This window comes from Fulvia fulva, chromosome 10 (assembly GCF_020509005.1).
Source record: "Fulvia fulva chromosome 10, complete sequence".
Classification (NCBI taxonomy): domain Eukaryota; kingdom Fungi; phylum Ascomycota; class Dothideomycetes; order Mycosphaerellales; family Mycosphaerellaceae; genus Fulvia; species Fulvia fulva.
In genome coordinates, this window is record NC_063021.1 from 917,859 (window position 1) to 937,689 (window position 19,831).

The window sequence follows — 19,831 nt, forward strand, 5'->3', positions numbered from 1 at the left end:
AATGCCATACTATATGCATCGACTGCGCGCAGGGCACCAACGAAGAAGCGATGTTGATGAACCATCTTGAAGCCAAGGCCAAGGCGACATCCAAGTCCACGCTGTGGACCCATAACCAATACTAATTCAGTCTCCATCTCGCAGCGACAACAAACGGCATCACGAAAGATAACAGTCACCAGAGACACATTCATCACGGCTCAATAAACCACCTCGAAGCCTTGCCACCACTCCGAAAGTGATACATGTACGTATGCAACCCACAGCCAAGTAACCCACCGCCCCCCCAAAAACGCTATCGTACCTCCTATGCTGTGAACAGCAGCGACAAGACCTGAGCATACGCTTCAACATGCTTGGCCTAAAGTGTCTCCTCTCCAGTATAGCCGCGTACAGCGATACGACGTTGCCACGCTGTGGCGTAACCAGAAAAGCATACAGCAGCCTCTCAATAGGGCTGCACAAACTATTTCGAGTAACGACTCAGCTGTAGTCATCGATGCATTGACCCGACCAAGATCTTGCATGTGAACAGATCTCGCCACGCCACAGTTGCGCCATGCGGTGTGCGGTCGCGATGGAAACTTACGGTATGTCTTGAACCAACCACGATGTGTCTGGCTTTGAGTCAATGTATACAGCTTGGACAGACTTTGGTGGGAGAAACTGTCTTTGACCAGCAGATTGAATATTGATACACTTTCGGCCTCATGGAGCCATGCAATATGCTAAATAGTAATATATGATGCCTCTTTGGCAAAGCGTCTAGCGCATTTTGAGCCATCTAATCGTGACAGTCCTTCACCCATATGTCGTAATAATGCGTTGCGCCGTTGTCATGCATCGAAGTACATTGCTTTGTACAGTTGGTTTTCAACAGATGTGCCAATCCCATGGTACCGCTGAGTCGCTTCATGCAATAGTCATATGCCGTCAAAGAAATTCCCGCCATACCGCCTAAATGATGTAATAATGCGAGAGTGGTGACCGACAGTGTGACTGACAGCCTAGATTCGCCGTGTTCCGGCTGCCGATGATCCAGAAGCCTCGCGACTTCCGCTGGTGGGACGTTCATAACGTCACCTAACATACTGCATCCAGACCACAGAGAATGTCGAGGAGTCGGCTTGTAGACCGCGGATCGGTGAAGAGGCCGCGGTGCTCGTTTTGCCAAACGCCAAGGCTGCTCAGCCACATCGTCGTCTCGTGAGATCACGCATCTTTGTAGTCGTATTCAGGTGCTTCACGCTAGTGGTCTCGTGTGATCACTATGCTTAGCAAAGGTATACGACCTCATCGTTCGTGGGACCGGTCGTGAAGAAAGCGGCTCAGTCGCGACGTCCACGCTTACCGAAGCTTTCGACCTCCGGATGGACCACGCGCATGTGTCGCGTGAGAGCGTCATTACGTGAGAACGTCTTCTCCTCACGACACATCGGGCACCGAACCTTCTGCTTGCGTCCGTTGTGGATGGTGTCCTCATGGCGCGTCAAGTCGTAGGGCCGTGAGAAGATCGTGTTACACGGCTTGTTGGTGGACGGGTTGATGCGTGTGCACTTGTGGGGGCCAGCCTGAGAGTTCCTCGCCAGGATCTGTGCTGAGGTCATGCCAGCAGTAGATGGTCCAGGTGATTCAGTACCAACTGATCTCGGCGACATTGACTCACTTGCCTCAGGTGATGTGCTGTCAGCCATGATTTGCTGCTGTGAGCGATGATATTCGCGCTTGTGCTTTTGCAGGTCGTTGTGAGAGTTGAAGCGTTGTGTGCAGCCATGATACGTACACGTGTATGTACCGGTATTGGCACGGGTATCGTTAGGACGCTGAGGAACTGAGGTAGGCCCATTGTCGGTCGTCTCCTGGGATGACATCGGAAGGTCAGCGTCGCTGATGGATGTCTCCATTGATGGTATCGATGCTGGAAAGTTTGGTGTCTGATCCGAGAATTGATTCATCTGTGCGGCAACAGCAGCTTGGTAGTTGGCTTGGAAAGGGTTGTTCTTATTAAAGTCCGTTCCTTGTGGCAAACCATTGAAGTCGAAGACGGTACCGGAATAGCCGTTGTCGGCTGATGTGGCGTTCCTGAAACTCATGTTTTGCTGACCAGTGGTCGAGAGATCCACAAAGTTGGTCGACTGACCAAGATAGTTGTTGGTTGGCCACTGCTCTGTGCCACCGAAGTGCTTCTCGTAGCCTTCGGGTATGCTATCCTGGAATAGCGATGGCTGCTCGTCATTGTAGTCCAGTACCGCGTCCTTGGGTGATATCGTCTTTGTGGGTTCCCTTCGCAGTGTTGCACGCTGCACCTCCTGCTGCGCGGCCTCCTGCTGTTGTTGCTGGCGCATAGCTTGGGCTGTGGGAATGGCGTTCTGTGGTCTCCAGTCCTCTGCTGGAGCAAGTGGAGACCCATTCCTAAACGGCGATCGTTCTCTCGACACAGCAGATGCTGGCGATGCAGAGCGGGCGTTGTTCGCAGTTTGTAGTCGCTCGGTGATCAAATTTCGATGCGGCGACAAGTATGAATTCGCTGGCTTCGACGGTGCCGATGTGTAGACCGTGTTGGGGTTGTACAGCTCGTCTTGAAACGCTGCTGACTCTGTACGAAAGAGTTGAACATTTGGGTTGGCTTGCCGATAGTCTGCGTCATCATAAAGTAAGTAATCGGACATGTCGATCACGATCGATGAAGATGTCTCACCATTCGACTGCATAGTATACTGCTTCGAATCGCCATCACCGTTACCGGACTGCGGCGTGGCGGGTGAATCGTTACCGTAGCTCGACATCGATTGTCGTGACGGCGCAGCGTCGGAAAGATAGTCCTCTGATGCGTGGTGATCGATCCCGAAGCCTTTCATAGCGTAGTGCGCGCTGCTCATATGCGCTGCCTGGCTGGGCAGAGACGCTACGCTCGAATAGCCGCTCTCGACAGGCGTATGCGAAGGCGTTGGGAGGTTCTTCGGGAACAGGGCTTGGTCAGCGTAGAACGAGGTCTGATCGGGCGCTGTCTCCGTATTGGCGATTTGCGGATACGACGGATTGTACAGGTGCGGCGATGCCGGGCCGTTCGAGGCAACTGTCGAGGCCGATGGAGTGCGCTGATGACTCCTTGACCGCTTGACTCCCCTGGGTTGTTGCTGTGTGACAGATCCGTTCATGCTATTATTGTACACTTGCGCCGAGTACATCGAAGTCTGCCAATCGTGTGCAGATACCCCGTGGTCGCTGATGGCAGAGTCTTGCCTCACGCTGGCGTAACTGCGGAGTGGCGACGGTTGGTGAATAGTAAGGTCAGGATTCGGCGTCGGGTGGTGATATCCGCTGTCGGGACCGCTGGATTGCTGGAGCAAGGTCAATGCCTGCTGATATATCGCTGGCTCGTAAAGCGCAAAGTCGTGTTGTGGGGTCGTGGTCGTTGTTGTTGTTGAGGTATGTGGCGATGGAGGGAGAGAGGAGTAATGGTGTTGTGAAAGATGAGCGTTTGGGAGAGGAAAGCGCGATGGTGATGTCATGTCGCCAAGATCCCGGATGATCAAAGCGGGACGAACGAGTCAATGATGACAAAACAAGGAAGGTGCTCCAACGGCCTCGAGAATGGGTGATGGTCAGAATGAAGCGCAAAGTAGCGAGCGGACTTAGGAATGTGTCCTTGGTGTCGGTGCGGTCTGAATGCCACTTTTGCGGAGACACGGACGATAATAATACTTGTGCATGTAGGCATCCTAAGTTCAACGTGCATCCGCTTGTACTCTGTCGAATCGCACTTAGCGTGTGGCTGAGTCGAGCAAGAGGAAGGGTCTCGATGGTTGAATCTGAATCTGTCACTGCCCCTGCATATGGCTTGCATTTTCTTGTGCGCGCAGAAACTATCTCCGCGTGTCCGCTCTACTACGCACCTGGCGCCAGAGTCTTCCATCACCATATATGCACACATGCATGCTGCCGGCTACTGCACTTCCGCGTCCTCAGGCCATTCACTGGCATGACCGCCGCGCTTGACAGGCGGCTGTGGTGAACAGAAGCGGTATGGTCTCCGTATGCTGTCTCCTCTCTGGAACGACTTCCCAGCTCTGCGATGCCTGTCCTGGTTATGCTTATTGCTAAGTCCCGTTAGACGATAGGGCACGCGACCAAATCATCGCCCTGTACCACTCATTCGACGACGTCCTACCCCAGTTGCAGCCTCAAGTAGTGGCTGGTGGTGCCGCTGCTCGCTATAGCATCGTATTGCAGTCGTACGACTGGCTGCTGCACTAACCGGTGGGTCGTGTCTGCTTCAGTCAATTCACTACCATAGCCTATCACGACAAGCATACCGCTCGCCTTGTCTTCTCGGCAGATGCTTTACCGACACCTCTTGCGACATCATCGGCACAGTAGTACAGCCCTACTGCCAATCCTTGGATACTCTACGAGCCCAATCGTTGTTGCTCGGCATCGCCTACAATGTTGGCGAAAGTCTGTCTCCGGCTGAACACCACAGGCCAACCGAACCCTGAAACGCGACACAACAGAAATGCAGCCTTGTGCGTCGCGCGCAGACCCGAAGGCCCGCCGGCGGCCATCTTGCAGGGTGCCAGAGGGACGGGCTGTGGTCTTGGCCTTTGGCCGTCTCTGCCGTGCTTGGTAAGACACAGTTCCGAGCACGACGATTGGAGGAAGACCACATCGCGGACGAAACTCGCTCGAGCGGGTGACGCAACCCTGCAGATCTAGCACGGATGCCCACGTGTGTGGAGAGACCGCTCGAAGTGCTCAGCCTCTATCACTCCACTTTCTCATCGCTGTGGCCGTGCAAGCATGACTCTGAACGACGTTGATTGGGTGTGTCTGTCTTTGTTCCATGTACCGAAGACGATGCACTGTGGCTGGTGACCAACAGAGCCGACGCTGCCCTTGCGATGGTACTTCCCTAACAAGTGCTTACAGCATCGTGGTAGGGCTCGCGGTGAACAGACCTGACTCCGGGTTCGTTGGCTGTTCACACCACCCGCGGCTGTTCCGACCGGCTCGACTATGCTCAGCAATGACAGTGCTCACGTTGTCTTGGTCCTCGGCCATGGCTATGAGACTGCTCACGACACACTTATTGCCAAGGCCAGTCCGCGTGGGCACTATGATGCCTTTCGACCCAACAGAGTTGCGGTATGCGGCTTGAATGTCGATCTAGGCCTAGCAAAAACAAAGAATAGCACATGGACAGGGTCTGGTCACGGAACAAGAACGGAAAGCCACAGAAGAAGGTGCCGACTCGGCGATCTGACCCAGTCATGATCTACAGCGAGATCTGCAGCCGAGCTCCCACCTTGACATCGCAGCATGCCATCCTGCAAGGTGTGTTGCCGTGGTTGCCCAACGTCAAGGTATAATTTTCTGTATAAGCATCCTACACCCTCCATCATGCAATGCGAGGCTCAGGGCTCTGTGCCGAACCGACCCGAGGCACCAGTAGGTTACGAGAACACGTTCGAGCTTCTGGAACTTCGATTGTGTTACATAGGCATTCTTCTCGAAACTTGAGCAGCCGGTCGTGCAATGCAGCTGTGCGACAGCAGATGCACGAGAATAGGTCTCTCGCTGTCCTGACCGTGCTCGCGGCATTAGACGGCGACGTCACGCGCGAAGTGAAGTCTCACGGAAGCTTGCCATTTCATTGTCAAGTGATTTACTGGTGTGTTGTCTCTCGCGTGCTCCGGTCGAGATGTTCCCAAAGAGGAACTCGCTAGCGAAGATCTCGTACCATGTGACAGCGATCTAGACCACAGACTTGGCAAAGAAGCAATTGAAGGTCTGGGTTGGAGAAGCGCTTCACTGTCGACATGGTTCAGGCGATTCGTGTGCAGCTGCATAGCTGGACAGGCTGAAGGTGGGACAACGGAGTCTACGAGCTTCTGTTGCTCTGGCATCGACAGCAGTCCTTTTGACGGCACGAGGCTAGCCATGCCTGCGCCACAGGAATTGCGAAGTTTCAACGTACTGTGGTGTGCTGTGGCCGTGCATAGTGTGCTGTGGCGGAGAGCAGAGAGATGGAACATGGCTGGACGACTTGGTCGAATCAACTGATTAGCGTCTCGATGTAAATGACCACGATGGCTCAAAGAGGCAAATACTGCCAGAGTGTCTACGAAGAAATGTCCGAGCTACTCAGAAGCCACTTCGCAGAGCACAGTCTCGCAAGGTGCAATGTGCCCTGCCCAGCTGAAGATGGAACCGGTGATGATTCGCGAGCCTCGCAGCGCCTCTTCTCATGGAAAGACCATCCATTCCAGTGTGTGGCTCGATGGAAGTCGAGGACTAGAAGCGAATGCTCTACGAAACGGCGCGTCGTGCACTTCGTGATTAAAACCTACCCTGTCGAGCTGGACGCCATTACGGCACGCATAGCCTTTGAAGAATCTCTACCTCACTCTCCTGTGGCGATACATGCGTGTAGGATAATACCGAGTTTAGTCGTGACCCCATCACAGTATCTGGTTGCTTACTCCTCAATCAGAACCTCACTGGCGTAAAACCGGGCGGGCAAGGTCGTATACTGAAGGGTTCAGCTATCGTAGATAGACGGACCAGGCCATCGTTACAATTTTGAGAGCGCTGCGCTATGACTCCTTGAGGTTGTGTTTCGCGTCGCTGCCACGGGAAACGTTGCTGTCGTCTGATAGTCTCTCTTGCGCATCGCGTGTTATGCAGAGATAGCCTCGTTGAGGGCTGTGAAGCCTTCGCTCGGAGGTTGCAGCCAATTTCTCTCATCATATCGATGCCCACCTTCAATCATGTGGAACGTGTAGATCATACGGCCCTTAAGGCTCGTATTCCTCTCGGACTTATGCAGTAGATTCCCATGAATCAAAACCAATGTCCCCGCCTTGACTTCGCCAAGCTCATACTGTTCATCTTCAATCCCCTGCTCTTGGTTCGAGGACTTTGGCCACGCGCTGCCTTCGTTCTTAGCGAAAGTGGTGCCTTTCCCATCGTCGCTCCGCACAAATCGGTCTAGTATGGGCGCACGTTTATGACTTCCAGCGGCGAATGATAAACATCCGTTCTCGACTGTACAATCCTCAAGAGCATACCAGAAGCCGACCGCGGATGGTGGATCTGTGTACAGGAAGACTGAATCTTGGTGGGGAGGCACTCTCCCACCAATCTCTGGCTGTTTGCATATGACCATGCTTTGTAACACTCTCGGGTCCTTGAAACCCAAATCCCTCGCTATTCTTGCATTCTTCTCGTTAATGCTCGCATCCTTGAAGGACGGGTTCAGCTGGTGGAGGTAGTGTCCGATCTTGTTGATGGCCTTCTCTTTTGATTTCGTGAGACTGCCCTGCTTATCAAAGGCATCTTCCTCGAAGAAGAAGCGGATCTTGTCGCCGGATGTGAGGAAGTAGTCATCGCCCACGTGTGAGCTGGTCTCACCAGTTGAGAAGCGGGTCATGGGGTGGTCAGCAAGGCTGAATTCGCTAAGCATGCGCTGCGATTCGGCCAGAAGATTTTTGACCTGCGACTGGGAGAGGGCATCAGGTATGAGGAGGTAGCCCTTGTCGTCCCATGTCTGCAGCTGCTCTGGTGTCAAGCCGTGCAAGTCTGTTGATGGAGCGGGAGAGATGCGGGAAGGTGCCATCTTGCAGGGTGAATTGTGTTGAGAAGTATTGGCAAATGAGAGGAAGGGAGACGATACTTGAGCCTTTGCTGCGATAGTGCAGGTCTTGTGGTGTACGATGAAGATGAGGTTCATCGGTTACGGCCATCTCCGCGTCGAGAAGCTGACGCCAAGCAACGACATCCAAACAGCCCAGCTGCCCCTGCCTTCTTAAACCATTGTAACAACCTCCCGACTTACATGTATCTTACTTTGAGATATCATGGACCCAGCACCACCTTCGATCTGGCGATGGGTCATTGGCTTCCTTATGGTCGGCGCTTGCTGGGGCCTAACGATCCCGTTCATGAGGAAAGCAGCACTTGAACGAGACAAGCAGCCAAAGGCATCGCGACCTTTCCTGTCCGATTCAAATGTCCCCTGGATCAAGAAGAAGGTGTTTGGCATCATATATGCAGTCTTTGATCTCCTACGCAGCCCGAGATATGCCATTCCACTGCTACTGAACGTTACTGGCTCAGTATGGTTCTTCTTGTTAATAGGACAAGCTGGTATGTGTCTCGATAAGGGAGCACAACGATATGACCATGACGCAAGAACTAACACCGCCCCAGAGCTTAGTCTTACGGTCCCGATCACCAACTCTTTGGCCTTCCTGTTTACTGTGCTTGGAGAATGGTATGCAGAAGGCAAAGTCATCTCAAGAGGCATGTCTCGGCTCTTATTCATTCTTGAATGTTATCATTTCTAACCAATCTCTAGATACATGGATAGGCATGGGCCTAGTACTTGGAGGCATAGCTCTTTGCGTCCATTCAAAGACTTCGTAGTACGTCCATCGATGTGCCACCTCGGCATTAGGGGAGTATCATGACGCAGGCCGTACTGCTGTATGCCGAAACATTCTTACGAGCACAAGAGCATGTTCCCAAGTGCAACATGGCTCACGAACGATGCCATGGCAAGCTTGTCGTGCAACTGGCAAGGTGGAGGATTGCCAAGCTCAGCCTACAGTCCTACATTGCCAACGTTTGCACGCTTCATCTCTGCATTGGACAATGCTGCGGTACACCTTTTGGACACGAGTTTGCACGCAATCGGAGTCGACACCGCAACCCGGTCAGTAAACAAGGAAACGCGTTCGGAACATTAGCGGGATCTGTCAAGACGCGGTGATGACGTAGATTTCAACTTTCACACAACATCAAGCTTGATCCTGGATCTAGACAATGTTTCTAAACAACAGACTATCACAGTACTTCTTCGACATGGCCAACGAAGCAAAAGCCCAGCAGCCACAGAATGGCGGTAACAATGGAGTCGACGAGGCTCAGATACGACAAGAGTCCGGCAGAGCTGCCGAGGAAGCTCTCAAGTTACAGCACGAGGCTTGGGAACTCAGGCAGGCTGCACACGGTGCTGCTGATGCGGAGGAGAGGCAAAAGCTGTTGGAACAGGCCATCGATAGAGAAATAGCTGCGGAATCATTTGGCAAGACTGCAAAGTATATGAGGTCAGGAACGTTTCAAGGCATGGCCGTTGGTGCTGGCTTGGGCGTAGCACCTGCAGCGACTCTAGGCACTCTCACCGGAACGCTAGTCGGCGGATTGACTTCTTTGATTACAGGTGGCCTTGGAGGTGGTATTGGGGCGCTCACTGGCCTCATTCACGGTCCGTTCTGGAACACGGGGGAATTGGCAGGCAAGGGCATACAGAAAGTCACTGGCAATTGGTGGAGCCGCGAAGCTACAGACGAGCAGAAGCAGACTTTGGAGAAGATGATGCATCAAGCGAATGAGACAAAGATGCCGGGCAAAGAAGAGTTGCAAAGCATGAGAAGCGAGTTTAGTGGTGGTGGAAATGGCAAGTCCTGGACAGAGAGTGCGAAATCGATGATGCCAACGATGCCATGGAGCGGGTCGAAACAAGATGATGATAGTGGTAATCAGTCGAAGCCCAGCAGAGGTGTCAAGGGACAGCAAAGCAAAGCAACGTCGCAACAAAAAGAAAGAGGTCCACCAGCTGGTGCCGGACGTTCCAACTCCAAACAAGGCACAAGAGCAGATGACAATGCAGTCCATCAGTTGGCTGAGAGGCGAAAGCAGCCGCAGCGTTCAGACGGAATAGCGAAACCATCGACCGCACCGCAGCAAGGCTCGACGAGAGACAAACCGCAGCCTGCTGCTTCAGAGCCCTCCGCGAAAGCTGACGACCGGCAAGGAGCTCAGCAAGCGGAGCGTAAGAAGCCGCGGAAGCTACAAGTGCGTTCAGATGACGGCAATGCGCGACCCAATGCCGAGCCTGCCACTGAGAAGAAGAAGCCTCGCAAGCTCGAGACTAGGTCGTGAAGTAATCTTCTTTCAACACAGACCAAAGCCGCCTCGGCTCGTTGGCTGGTACTGGTGGCTATTGACAGTCGATACTACCAGTCAGGCTGTAGTCATCCAGCGATACGTGAATGGCATGGGAGAACCCGCGGATGAACTCTGTCAACGGCGTTGTGGGGTGGTGTTATAGCTTTTCGGGGCGTTTGACATGTGAGGACCCCACCATGTCCAGTGGAATTTGTCCTTCGACCTGCTCTTCCTACTTCCACGCAACACACCAATATCGTGTTCCATCGCGACTTTGGCGCAAAGGTCAGTCCCACTTCCTGGTAGCAATTCCTCACTTCAATCGTTGATTCCAGTCACGACAGACTGCCTACGTGCCTGCGCGATGGCCGAATCATCTTCAAATTGCCTGCCGAACTGAGGAACCGCATCTACGAGTACTGCTTCGTGCCAGAGCATGACCTCGATGCCAAGATTGCGTTGAGATCCGCCAAGCTGCCATCAAAATCACCACTACTCGTCTGCCGTAGGATTCACTCTGAGTCGCGCGGAATTTACAAGAGCGCCTATCGCAAGTTTTGGACCGAGAGCAAGTTTGTGATCCACCGCTATACTACAGCCACAACCCTCCCACGTACGACGTCCCAAGACATCGCGAAATATTCTGCACAAGACATTCAACACATCACGAAACTCGCGATTCGTGAACTTGGGAATGGCGAATTTGAGATCACAATCGAGCTCGTGAATGCTCGCGGTGTCTGGGTCAGTTCGTTCGCAGAACAGAACGGCTCCGTGCATCGGTCGATTGTATGGTGGCGGATGGGTTCTCTGGGCTATCCCCAAGGCTTGTGGGAGGAATACTCGCCGGACAATCTGGCTAGAGACTGGTGCGGCTCAGTGGTCCGTGTCTCCTTGCGCCGTCAAATCTGTTCCTGGTTAAACTTGGAAGAGGAGGAAGAAGATGGTCAATGGTAGTCCGCGAAGCACCGGCTGAGGAAGACACAAGTCTGTGCGCAGGCAAAGGTCACTATGACATCCGGAGCTACGTTGCTAGATGCTGAGAGCTACCACCAATAAGTATGACTACGAGAAGTGAAAAACGAAAGCCCCATGAACGCCCACCATTTTCGCTTCATCACATTCCACTTCTTCATGGCTCAGCCTGAATACCACAGATCAAGAACGCCTCGAAGTCGGTCTGCGTTGGTACTGGGAGCTGTCCATTGTACAAACAACCCCTGTGCTCCGAGTCTTGTCTGCACTCGTAGAGGACAACATCTTTGGTATCAGTGTTCTGCGTCAAATTAGCATCTAGAGTACCTCAAGTGACCAGCTGACTTGGTATGACTCGCCTCCATAATGGCAACAACATCATCGTAGTTCATGCTTCCGTCATCGTTGTACGAGCACCCGCTGAACCAGACCTTGAAGTTCGCATAGCACTGCGTATCCAGCGCACCAAACTTATCCGTAAGTGGAACGTGCATGAACTCGCGGCCGTCCTGAAGCGAGCAGATATCCTGTGTGTCAGACATAGAGTTTGCGTTGGAACACCAGTTGTCGCCGAAGCTCCAGGCATCGATCTCCTGGGTTGGTGGTGTAGCAGGAACGCTGTGGGCGATGTTAGTTCTCATGTTTGGTACTTCGGACGGTGACGGAGTGGGAATAACTTACCTAACTTGAGCGATGAGAATGTTTGGACCCTTCTGCTCGTCGAATGGGCAGACTTGACGCGAGCCTGGTGGGTTGAAGATGATGGGTTGACCTGGCTGGCCTCGCCACATGCCTTGCTGCTGGTTCTGGCTCTGGCCTCGGTTTCCGCCTTGGAAGCGGATGGACTGAGGCCGACTTGGTCGGGTGCGTTGGTCCGAGTTGGAAAGTCGCTGGCTGCTACCATATGGCTGGGAGTCGTCCTCGAACTCGGAGTCATCGAGCTGAGAGGGATCGAACTGCTGGTTGTTGTTGTTGCTGCCACCGAAGCCGTATACACTGTTGAGGCGCGCGTTGCGTCCGCCGTTGCGGCTCTTGCCAAACTGAGGTTGAGGTTGAGGTTGGAATCGTTGAGCAGCTTCCAGTCTGTTACCACCTCTCATGGCCGCAGGCTGAGTGTCGGCATTGAATTGACTGGTTTCCAGTTCGTCCTGCTGACCATTCCGCGCGAGGCCGAGGGCAGAGAAGGCCAGAAGGCCTAGAAAGGCTTTCTTCATCTGACTCTTGCTAGACATTTTGAAGGATTGAGACTGGTGAGGGGAATGAAGGAATGTATTGTGTTTTGCTGTTGCAGTGGATGCCGTCAGAAAAGATCCTTTGAAGAGGACTGCTGCTGCTTGAAGACAACATCGAACGCCGTGAGCACCTACGTTCATCGCTGTCAGTCTAGATCTTGATACTGTCCACAAGCCGTTGCCATCCGTGGCCAGGAAACCACGTGTGACGGAACGTGCCTGGGCAGTGACCGCTGAGCAGACAAGGTGTAGTTGTGGTGCAAACACCTGCCGAGATGCCCTCGACCATACACCAAACACGCCCGGAGCTGAATAAGCTTCCTGAGGTTGATGAAGGAACCTCGTGCAGGGTACATCCCTTCCTGACAGCATGGTCACATGAGCGATACGCATCTTTCCAAAACACTCCGTGTCTGTGGCAGTGTAGCGAAGCCATTTCGAAGAGGTTGAGAGACCGGATGGTGCAAGGTGATGACTTGGTCGTCCGGCCTGTAACCATTGGTTGAGGCGATCGAATGCCGATGCTTGTCTAAGGACACCTTCGGATTGCTGAGCAATAGCTGTTCTGCTTGAGACTTCCGTCATCCCAAGACCTTGTGCTGATCTTGGACTAACAGAAATAGCAGAACACTGCACATCCGCCAAACGTGAAGTTCTTGACATGCATCACGGATCCACACTTGGTCCTTAGCATCATCCGCGAGCGAACGCTTCTCCTAGTCTCGTCAATGTATCCCATCTATCATCCTTGAGGACCTCGATCCTGCCATCTGGTGTTGCCACTTTCATCTCGTCGATCAATTTCGTGCCAAGAACATACGAGTCGTCCTCGTGTACGAATGCGACCAGTATCTGGATCCAGTCCCGCATCAAAATTCTCTCCTGTGGCGTGAGACCATGTGTGATAGAAAAGCTACCTTCCGTCAGCGTTGACCTACATTTCTAAGCAGGACCGGCTGCACTCACTTCCAGAAAGGTCTATCCATGGCATGCGCCACTCCAAAGAATTTGGGTGCGACTTTGTCCGTTATGAAGGACAATCTATAGGCGATCTGATAGCGCCAGATCTTCTCAAGTGGGATGCCATAGTCGAAAAGCTGTTTGACAAAGTATCTTGACGGAGCTCTGACTTGGCCATCTGCAACGATGTTACCATACAAAGCTTTCCAATCTTGGAGATCACTCGTTAGTGGCAACTCGTAATGTGGAAGAATACGTTCCACTGTCGCTGCAGCGTAGTAGTTCTCAATTTGCCGGGACAGTGCATCTCTTTTTGGCGCAGATGGACTGTGATACTCAGCATAAAGTGTCTCTTCGTTCAACACTTCGCCGATCAATAAGCGCATGTCGCGCCTTTGGAACTCGGCCGCAAAATGTCCGTCTCGAAGGTAGTCGATCATGCCAGAGTGCAAGAATAGGTCATCCGTGATTGGCCGAAATGTGTGATGCTGGAGATGCTGAAGCGCAGCGACGAGGTCCTGGGATGGTATTTGCCGCAGACGGCTGACTTTCTCTTCGCCGGACAGCTTTGGGAGAACCTTGAAGTGAGTGCAGACCTCGTCAAATTGCAGCTCCGACTCTGAGACAGTCTTTGGTTGAGCTGGTATTGCGTTTGAGATCATGTAGAAGCGTCGGAACAGCTTGTCACTGCTCTCGCCGTCATCACTTCTGAATTCATGCAGCACTTGTGCTTGGGCAGCATATGCGCCAGCGCTTCTGCCCCCAAGCGTCACGTTTCCAGGGTCACCACCGAAATGATGGATGTTCTCCTGGGGAAAGAGAGGAAGTCAGCGAGGAATGCCATCGGTGGGGATAATGATGCGATCAGCGGTACGCAAAGCCGCGCAAAACACGGCTTCGAGCAGTCCACCACAGTCTCAAGGCATCCGTGGTACGTTGTATCGACTGTACATACCTGCACCCATTGCATGGCCAGTCGCTGATCCCAGAGACCAAAGTTTCCAGCGGCTTCGCCATCGTTATCTTCGAGCACCGCAGACCCGGCCAAGAAACCAAAGACATTGAGACGATACCCGATAGCAACAAACACCGCGTTGAGACCTCCAGTCGAGATCAGCTCAGTCGGGTCCATGCCTGGCTTTTGCGATGGGTCGCCCATAGCAAACCATCCGCCATGTAGCCAAAGGACCACAGGCCATTGCCTCCCTCGCTCACCATCCTTCGGCACTGGTGTCCAGATGTTGAGGAAAAGACAATCTTCTGAGTACTGTACCTGCTCGCCCTCTGCCTTGGCCACCTTAGCGAACAGTTTCTGGGGACAAACTGGCTTGAAGTCTGTTGCGTCGTATGGCGAGCCGTCAGCGGATTCGTACGCGTAATCTTCCGGCAGAGGACGAGGTTTCCGCCATCGATGCTCGCCAGTCGGAGGTAGTGCGTAGGGAACACCGGCATATCGTCGAGACTTGTGGTCGTACTGAGTGCCTCTGATCGTGCCTCGGGACCCAAGTGAAAGCTCGATAGGAGCGGTCTGGTAAGATATGTTGTTACCCATGGCGGTCTCCTATTCTGTCAGTATACAACTCCATCCTCACGCTCGACACTTGAACGTTCCGGCGCGCCTATATGTTGCTGTCTGTGTTGAAACAGCCTGCTGTTGGCCGCGATAGGGCGAGGGTGCGGCGCAAGTGCACTCATGGTGCTCGGACCGACGATCAGGAAAGCGCGATCTGGTGCAATGGTGCTGTCATCCGCTTTATGTGTGCTTGGTGGTGCAAGAAGGACATCTGTACAGCCAAAGATAGAGCCTTTGATCCAAATGAGCTTCACCAGGATCTTGCTTCGACGAAAGTTGGCAGCTCATTAGCGATGCACAAGCATGGCGAGTCGTGTGAAATGTCTGCAGGAGCCATCGCAAACAGCAAGCGAGGCAACAAGTCGTACGTCTGCTAACAAAAGCTCCGGCGGCGAGAAAGTACAGCAGCATCGAAGGAGGAAGGAGCGACCCGGCTAAAAGCGGATAAAGTCTCCGGTCAAATACCGAGCCATTTCATCGCTTCGTCACCGAGCCGGCGACAAAGCTGTGCTGGTGGGCATGTGGGGTTTTCTGAAGCTCACAAAAGATGTACTTCCAGCGCCGTGGACTGTCCATTCAGCCTAGAAGTAAGTGTTATAGTTAGACTGCTTGGTTCGTTTTCTACTTTCTAAGCTCATCGATCCCGCAAGAATAAAAGGTAACCATGGGCCAACAAGTATGCTCCAACCCTGCAGCTCATCAAGGTCAGATAGGCACAGCTAACATTCCGACCTAGAACCCATCCTTCGTTCTCGAGAAAGCCGGCCATGTAAAGTACGAAGACCGACCGATTCCCACCCTCACTTCCCCTTACGATGTCCTCATCAACGTCAAATACACCGGCATCTGCGCTTCCGATGTCCACTACTGGGTGCACGGCGAGATCGGCCACTTTGTTGTCAAGTCTCCCATGGTCCTTGGCCATGAGAGCAGCGGTGTAGTCTCCAAGGTCGGAGATGGGGTCAGGAGCTTGAAAGTGGGCGACAGGGTCGCAATGGAACCAGGCATTCCTTGCCGTCGTTGTGTGCGTTGTAAAGACGGTAAATACAACCTCTGTCCGGACATGGCATTCGCTGCAACTCCACCATTTGATGGAACACTGGCCAAGTACTATGCCCTGCCGGAGGACTTTTGCTATAAGCTGCCGGAGAGCGTGTCGCTAGAGGAAGGTGCCCTGTTGGAGCCGCTGAGCGTCGGTGTGCATATCACGAGACAGGCGGGCGTTCGCCCCGGGCACAAGGTCGTCGTCTTCGGTGCTGGGCCTGTTGGGCTGTTGTGCTTAGCAGTCGCGAAGGCATTCGGAGCTTCAAAGCTCGTCTCCGTGGACATCAACGAGGAGAGGCTTCAATTCGCCAAGAAGTATGCTGCAACACACACCGTTGTCTCGCAGCGAGAGTCAGCTCAGGACTCAGCAGCGCGAATCATCAAGGAGACTGATCTTGGAGAAGGTGCGGACATTGTGATTGATGCTAGTGGAGCGGAGCCAGCGATCCAGACGAGCATCCATCTGCTGCGGATAGGTGGCACGTATGTGCAGGGCGGCATGGGTAAAGCAGATATCACTTTCCCCATTGGCGCCATGTGCAGCAAAGAGCTCAACGTGAAGGGCAGCTTCAGATATGCCGGTGGTGACTACGCCTTGGCACTGGAGTTGATCACCACCGGGCGAGTTGATGTCAAGCAGCTGATTTCCGGCAAGGTGAAGTTCACCGACGCTGAGAAGGCGTTTAGTGATGTAAGGGCTGCAAAGGGTATCAAGACGCTGATAGAAGGAGTTGAAGACGATGCATAGCCCAGTATCCAGGATAGTAATCCGATGCCGAGCGCTGTTGTCGTCCATATTTGGAGCTGATCTCACCAAAACCAACAACTAACACTTGTCTCGTTGGTCTTCAAGACGGGATGATCGATGGCTCTGTACTTGCGGTATTTACTGCTCAATGCTTTTCGGTACGACTGCGAAGAGCTGTATTTTAGTGATGCTAACAATGTCGACGAGACTCCTAAGGTGGTAAGTTCACTAGGCACTGGGTACCGAAAGGTGTTCAGCCTGGGGAGAATGGAGGATTGCTCAGGGTTCAGTTCCCGAAAGGAATACTGCACCCGAGATTGTAATGCTCGACGAGTCATGTCACCAAGCCTAAGTCAGCGTTATCTGTCATGATCCTGGACCGCTGGAGATCTCGTTTCCGTATGCAGCTGCTGGTGTGGTCCGATCAAGACGTGAGATGATCATCAAGGTGTAGATTGCTATGTTGTGCCGCTGGATAATGCTATATTCTGTCTGGGTTATCTCATAAGTCACCGTCGTCACTTCCATCACTTGCATGCCTGCCTGCCTCAGAAAGACCAGGAAGTTCGTCGTCGAACCGACTGACCAATGTAGCCAGCACCAGACTCTTCACCACTTGGGCCAGGCAAGACTTCCCCGAAAGGTGTTGGCTGACCCAGGTTCGGCGTGCCGTCTTTGTTCCACTTGACGATTGCAGCACTGGCTTTGCGATCATCACCGCAGCTACCGCTCTGGTTGGTGACAGAATGATATACATTCCAGACCTCTTTCCTGTCCGGGCTGCTAAAGAACGAGTTGTGACCAGTCCCCAAAATTGTCATTTGCAGATGAGAAGACTGGGCCAGTCTTCCGCCAGCTCGACTTAGACGTAGGATCGTTGCCTACATACTCCAGAAGCCCCAGAGCGTATGTCGGGCTGTCGCATGTAGATCCAGAGAATGAAAGTCATGTACGTCCATCCCAATACACGTTATATGCCCGATGATAAATTCGAGCAATGCCGTCGTGGGCTGTTGTGAAGCCGGCAAGACCGTCGGACATTGCAAAGAGAGTTCCTTCCAGGAAGCGAAGACTTCCTACATATCTGCCGGTGTACAAAGTCTCTGCCACAAATATGAAGCTCCGCACGAGAACATTGCCGGTCGCCACTCACTAATGATCGATTGTGTTCTCAAGCCGATGGCTTTGTTGATGATCTGTAAGGTTGAAGGCGAGAGAAAGTAGGTACCGAGGGTGGGGCTCCGACGCTAAAATGTTTACGGACCTCACTTCACGTCGCGGACTCATATGACCTCCACGACCACATCATAACCATGCCCGCGTCTTTCACATGCAGGCGCATGACTTCTTCCAGCATGGCCTGGTGAGTACTTGGCGATCGAAAGCATTCCCCGATGAGACCCCCCAAGAACTGCCGATCGCGGTATACCTTAGAGCACAGCTGACACGCGTCTGTGTAGGAGACATACCCCCTACCCGAACTCTTAGAACCACACCTGCCGCCGCAGCACTTCACCCCATCGACTGAACCCACTCATGGAGCACAGTCTGAGGCTACCAATGGAAGGGGTGCCACGCGTCCGCGCCCGAATGGCAACAAGCGTGGGATTGTCGAGCCGGGCGAGGAGATTAGCCATTACCGGTTCTTCTTGCCTCCTGTAGTAGGATCATATCTGCAATACCCCAACAAGCGTGTGCTATACAGGCCATTTCCACCCAAGCTTGACGAAGTCCGTGAGAAGCTGTTCAAGATCGAGCCTGCCATTCTCCTGGACAGCCAGCAGATCGCGGACTACTGGCCTCATGTGACGAACTTTTGGATGAGGTCGACCGCTCCAACAGCGTGGCATACTGGGGCTGTGACCGAGGTCTTCGAATGTCGCAATAGACGGAGAGTTACCCAGAAGGGCAAGCAGAATCGATCGGTAGGCACAGGAGCAAGAGTGAGGCCTACCAAGGACGACTTACTCGGAGACGTGCCAAGATGTCAGCAGCGAATCAAGGTGATCTCGTTCACCAAGCATGCCGAAGAGCTGAAAGATACCTGCAAGCCTGGGTTCGGCAATTGCCAGTGCTTGCCTGAATGGCTGTACATGAAGAGGACAGACAAGACGGTCGAAAACAACCATGTCCACACCCATGACATAGATTTACTGGATCGTTACAAGCGGAGCGATGCGCTGATGTACTATTCCAAGCTCAAGATTGAAGAAGGCTACTCCTACAGTGCCGTCTTGAGATACGTACACGAAAGATATGGGCCGGTCACGCAACAGGCTTATCATCTCAGCAAGGCAGACGTTGGAAATGTTAGCAGGCCATGGAGATTGCAGAACAAGGATGTCGAGCTGAAGACTGAGGTGGAAGAGGAGTCTTATGAGCAGAAGCGACGACGAGAGTGCCTGGATGCTATTGAATCCACGACGCAAGGCGCTTTGGCGAAGGCTCTGGCGGAGGTTTGCAGACAGATCCCACAAGCGGTCGACATCGCCGCACCATTTATGGAGTTTCCTGAGCGCGACGGCGATGCAGAATCGCCTGGTATTGTGGAAGGAAACGACCTGGTTGTCTCTCCGCCTGGCATCCCGACGAAGAAAATGATTCTGTCCGAGGGCTTTCAAGGAGCGAATACTACGCCTACATCAGCGCAGCCTGTATCAGCGCCTAGCGGGCCAGATGGAGGAGTATCTCAAGCGTCCCAGAGCGCGCATGCTCTCACTTCATCTACCGGAGCAACGCAGTCACCCCCAGGTCCATCTACTCAAACTTCTGCGCCTCATCCTATGCTGCCACCGCCACCACCAACGAGACCGCCAATTCCTGCAGCAGCCATATCTACAGATCCCGAGACCACAAGCCAAGCCTTCATCAGTGAATCATCGCGGACATCGCAGTTCGCAGTTCCGTACCAGGCCAGTCGTCGAGTTCTTCCTCCTCCTGTCCGGACGTCGACCTCCGCCCAGCTGTGGCCGCCTGCAAGTATTACGCAACCACTTGCCCGTAGAACTGGAAATGTAGTGCAGCCACTGTCAGGGTCGGCGAGCTCGCCTGGACCTCGTCCTTCGTGGGCAGTGTCGACTGTCCCGCAGAAACGACCAATCGATGCCGTTCGAGGAGACCGGGATCGGCCAAGCCCTGACAAGCGGACTCTGGTTGAGGAAATCAGCGCACAGCTTCGAGATGAGCTCCGTGGTAGCTCTTCAGTGTCGAGCGCGCCATGAGCGTGACTTGTTTTTTCCTTGCTGTTCACTAGAGATACCCATAGATGCTGCTAATTGACTGACGTCGAACTTCAAGGTGCCACTTTGGCCTAATGCTGTCCACTTCATGCGCTGACGGTATCAGGCA

General features: G+C 53.2%; 9 protein-coding genes across 9 annotated transcripts; 5 read left to right on the top strand and 4 right to left on the bottom strand.

Moving 5' to 3' along the window:
- Positions 1 to 1,328: 1,328 nt before the first annotated feature.
- CLAFUR5_11873 (Transcriptional regulator RPN4) lies at positions 1,329 to 3,512 on the bottom strand (the record flags this gene model as incomplete). The annotated part of the gene is made up of 2 exons (XM_047911021.1): positions 1,329 to 2,638; positions 2,699 to 3,512. 2 exons carry the CDS (start codon positions 3,510 to 3,512, stop codon positions 1,329 to 1,331), a joined length of 2,124 nt encoding a protein of 707 aa, XP_047767350.1.
- Positions 3,513 to 5,059: 1,547 nt separating this feature from the next.
- Positions 5,060 to 5,369, top strand: CLAFUR5_11874 (uncharacterized protein; the record flags this gene model as incomplete). The annotated part of the gene is made up of 2 exons (XM_047911022.1): positions 5,060 to 5,145; positions 5,204 to 5,369. The coding sequence occupies 2 exons, from the start codon at positions 5,060 to 5,062 to the stop codon at positions 5,367 to 5,369; spliced, it is 252 nt and encodes an 83-aa protein (XP_047767353.1).
- Positions 5,370 to 6,679: 1,310 nt separating this feature from the next.
- Positions 6,680 to 7,618, bottom strand: CLAFUR5_11875 (Phytanoyl-CoA dioxygenase domain-containing protein 1; the record flags this gene model as incomplete). The annotated part of the gene is made up of 1 exon (XM_047911023.1): positions 6,680 to 7,618. The coding sequence occupies one exon, from the start codon at positions 7,616 to 7,618 to the stop codon at positions 6,680 to 6,682; it is 939 nt and encodes a 312-aa protein (XP_047767352.1).
- A 241-nt stretch (positions 7,619 to 7,859) lies between these two features.
- On the top strand, positions 7,860 to 8,427 carry CLAFUR5_11876 (Transmembrane protein; the record flags this gene model as incomplete). The annotated part of the gene is made up of 3 exons (XM_047911024.1): positions 7,860 to 8,148; positions 8,212 to 8,304; positions 8,360 to 8,427. The coding sequence occupies 3 exons, from the start codon at positions 7,860 to 7,862 to the stop codon at positions 8,425 to 8,427; spliced, it is 450 nt and encodes a 149-aa protein (XP_047767355.1).
- A 399-nt stretch (positions 8,428 to 8,826) lies between these two features.
- Positions 8,827 to 9,945, top strand: CLAFUR5_11877 (uncharacterized protein; the record flags this gene model as incomplete). Its single annotated transcript, XM_047911025.1, has 1 exon — positions 8,827 to 9,945. The coding sequence occupies one exon, from the start codon at positions 8,827 to 8,829 to the stop codon at positions 9,943 to 9,945; it is 1,119 nt and encodes a 372-aa protein (XP_047767354.1).
- A 1,138-nt stretch (positions 9,946 to 11,083) lies between these two features.
- CLAFUR5_11878 (uncharacterized protein) lies at positions 11,084 to 12,158 on the bottom strand (the record flags this gene model as incomplete). Its single annotated transcript, XM_047911026.1, has 3 exons — positions 11,084 to 11,227; positions 11,286 to 11,544; positions 11,608 to 12,158. The coding sequence occupies 3 exons, from the start codon at positions 12,156 to 12,158 to the stop codon at positions 11,084 to 11,086; spliced, it is 954 nt and encodes a 317-aa protein (XP_047767357.1).
- Positions 12,159 to 12,851: 693 nt separating this feature from the next.
- Positions 12,852 to 14,670, bottom strand: CLAFUR5_11879 (uncharacterized protein; the record flags this gene model as incomplete). Its single annotated transcript, XM_047911027.1, has 3 exons — positions 12,852 to 13,071; positions 13,125 to 13,927; positions 14,074 to 14,670. The coding sequence occupies 3 exons, from the start codon at positions 14,668 to 14,670 to the stop codon at positions 12,852 to 12,854; spliced, it is 1,620 nt and encodes a 539-aa protein (XP_047767356.1).
- A 685-nt stretch (positions 14,671 to 15,355) lies between these two features.
- CLAFUR5_11880 (D-xylulose reductase A) lies at positions 15,356 to 16,483 on the top strand (the record flags this gene model as incomplete). The annotated part of the gene is made up of 2 exons (XM_047911028.1): positions 15,356 to 15,367; positions 15,428 to 16,483. The coding sequence occupies 2 exons, from the start codon at positions 15,356 to 15,358 to the stop codon at positions 16,481 to 16,483; spliced, it is 1,068 nt and encodes a 355-aa protein (XP_047767037.1).
- Positions 16,484 to 18,303: 1,820 nt separating this feature from the next.
- CLAFUR5_11881 (uncharacterized protein) lies at positions 18,304 to 19,704 on the top strand (the record flags this gene model as incomplete). The annotated part of the gene is made up of 1 exon (XM_047911029.1): positions 18,304 to 19,704. The coding sequence occupies one exon, from the start codon at positions 18,304 to 18,306 to the stop codon at positions 19,702 to 19,704; it is 1,401 nt and encodes a 466-aa protein (XP_047767038.1).
- Positions 19,705 to 19,831: the final 127 nt, after the last annotated feature.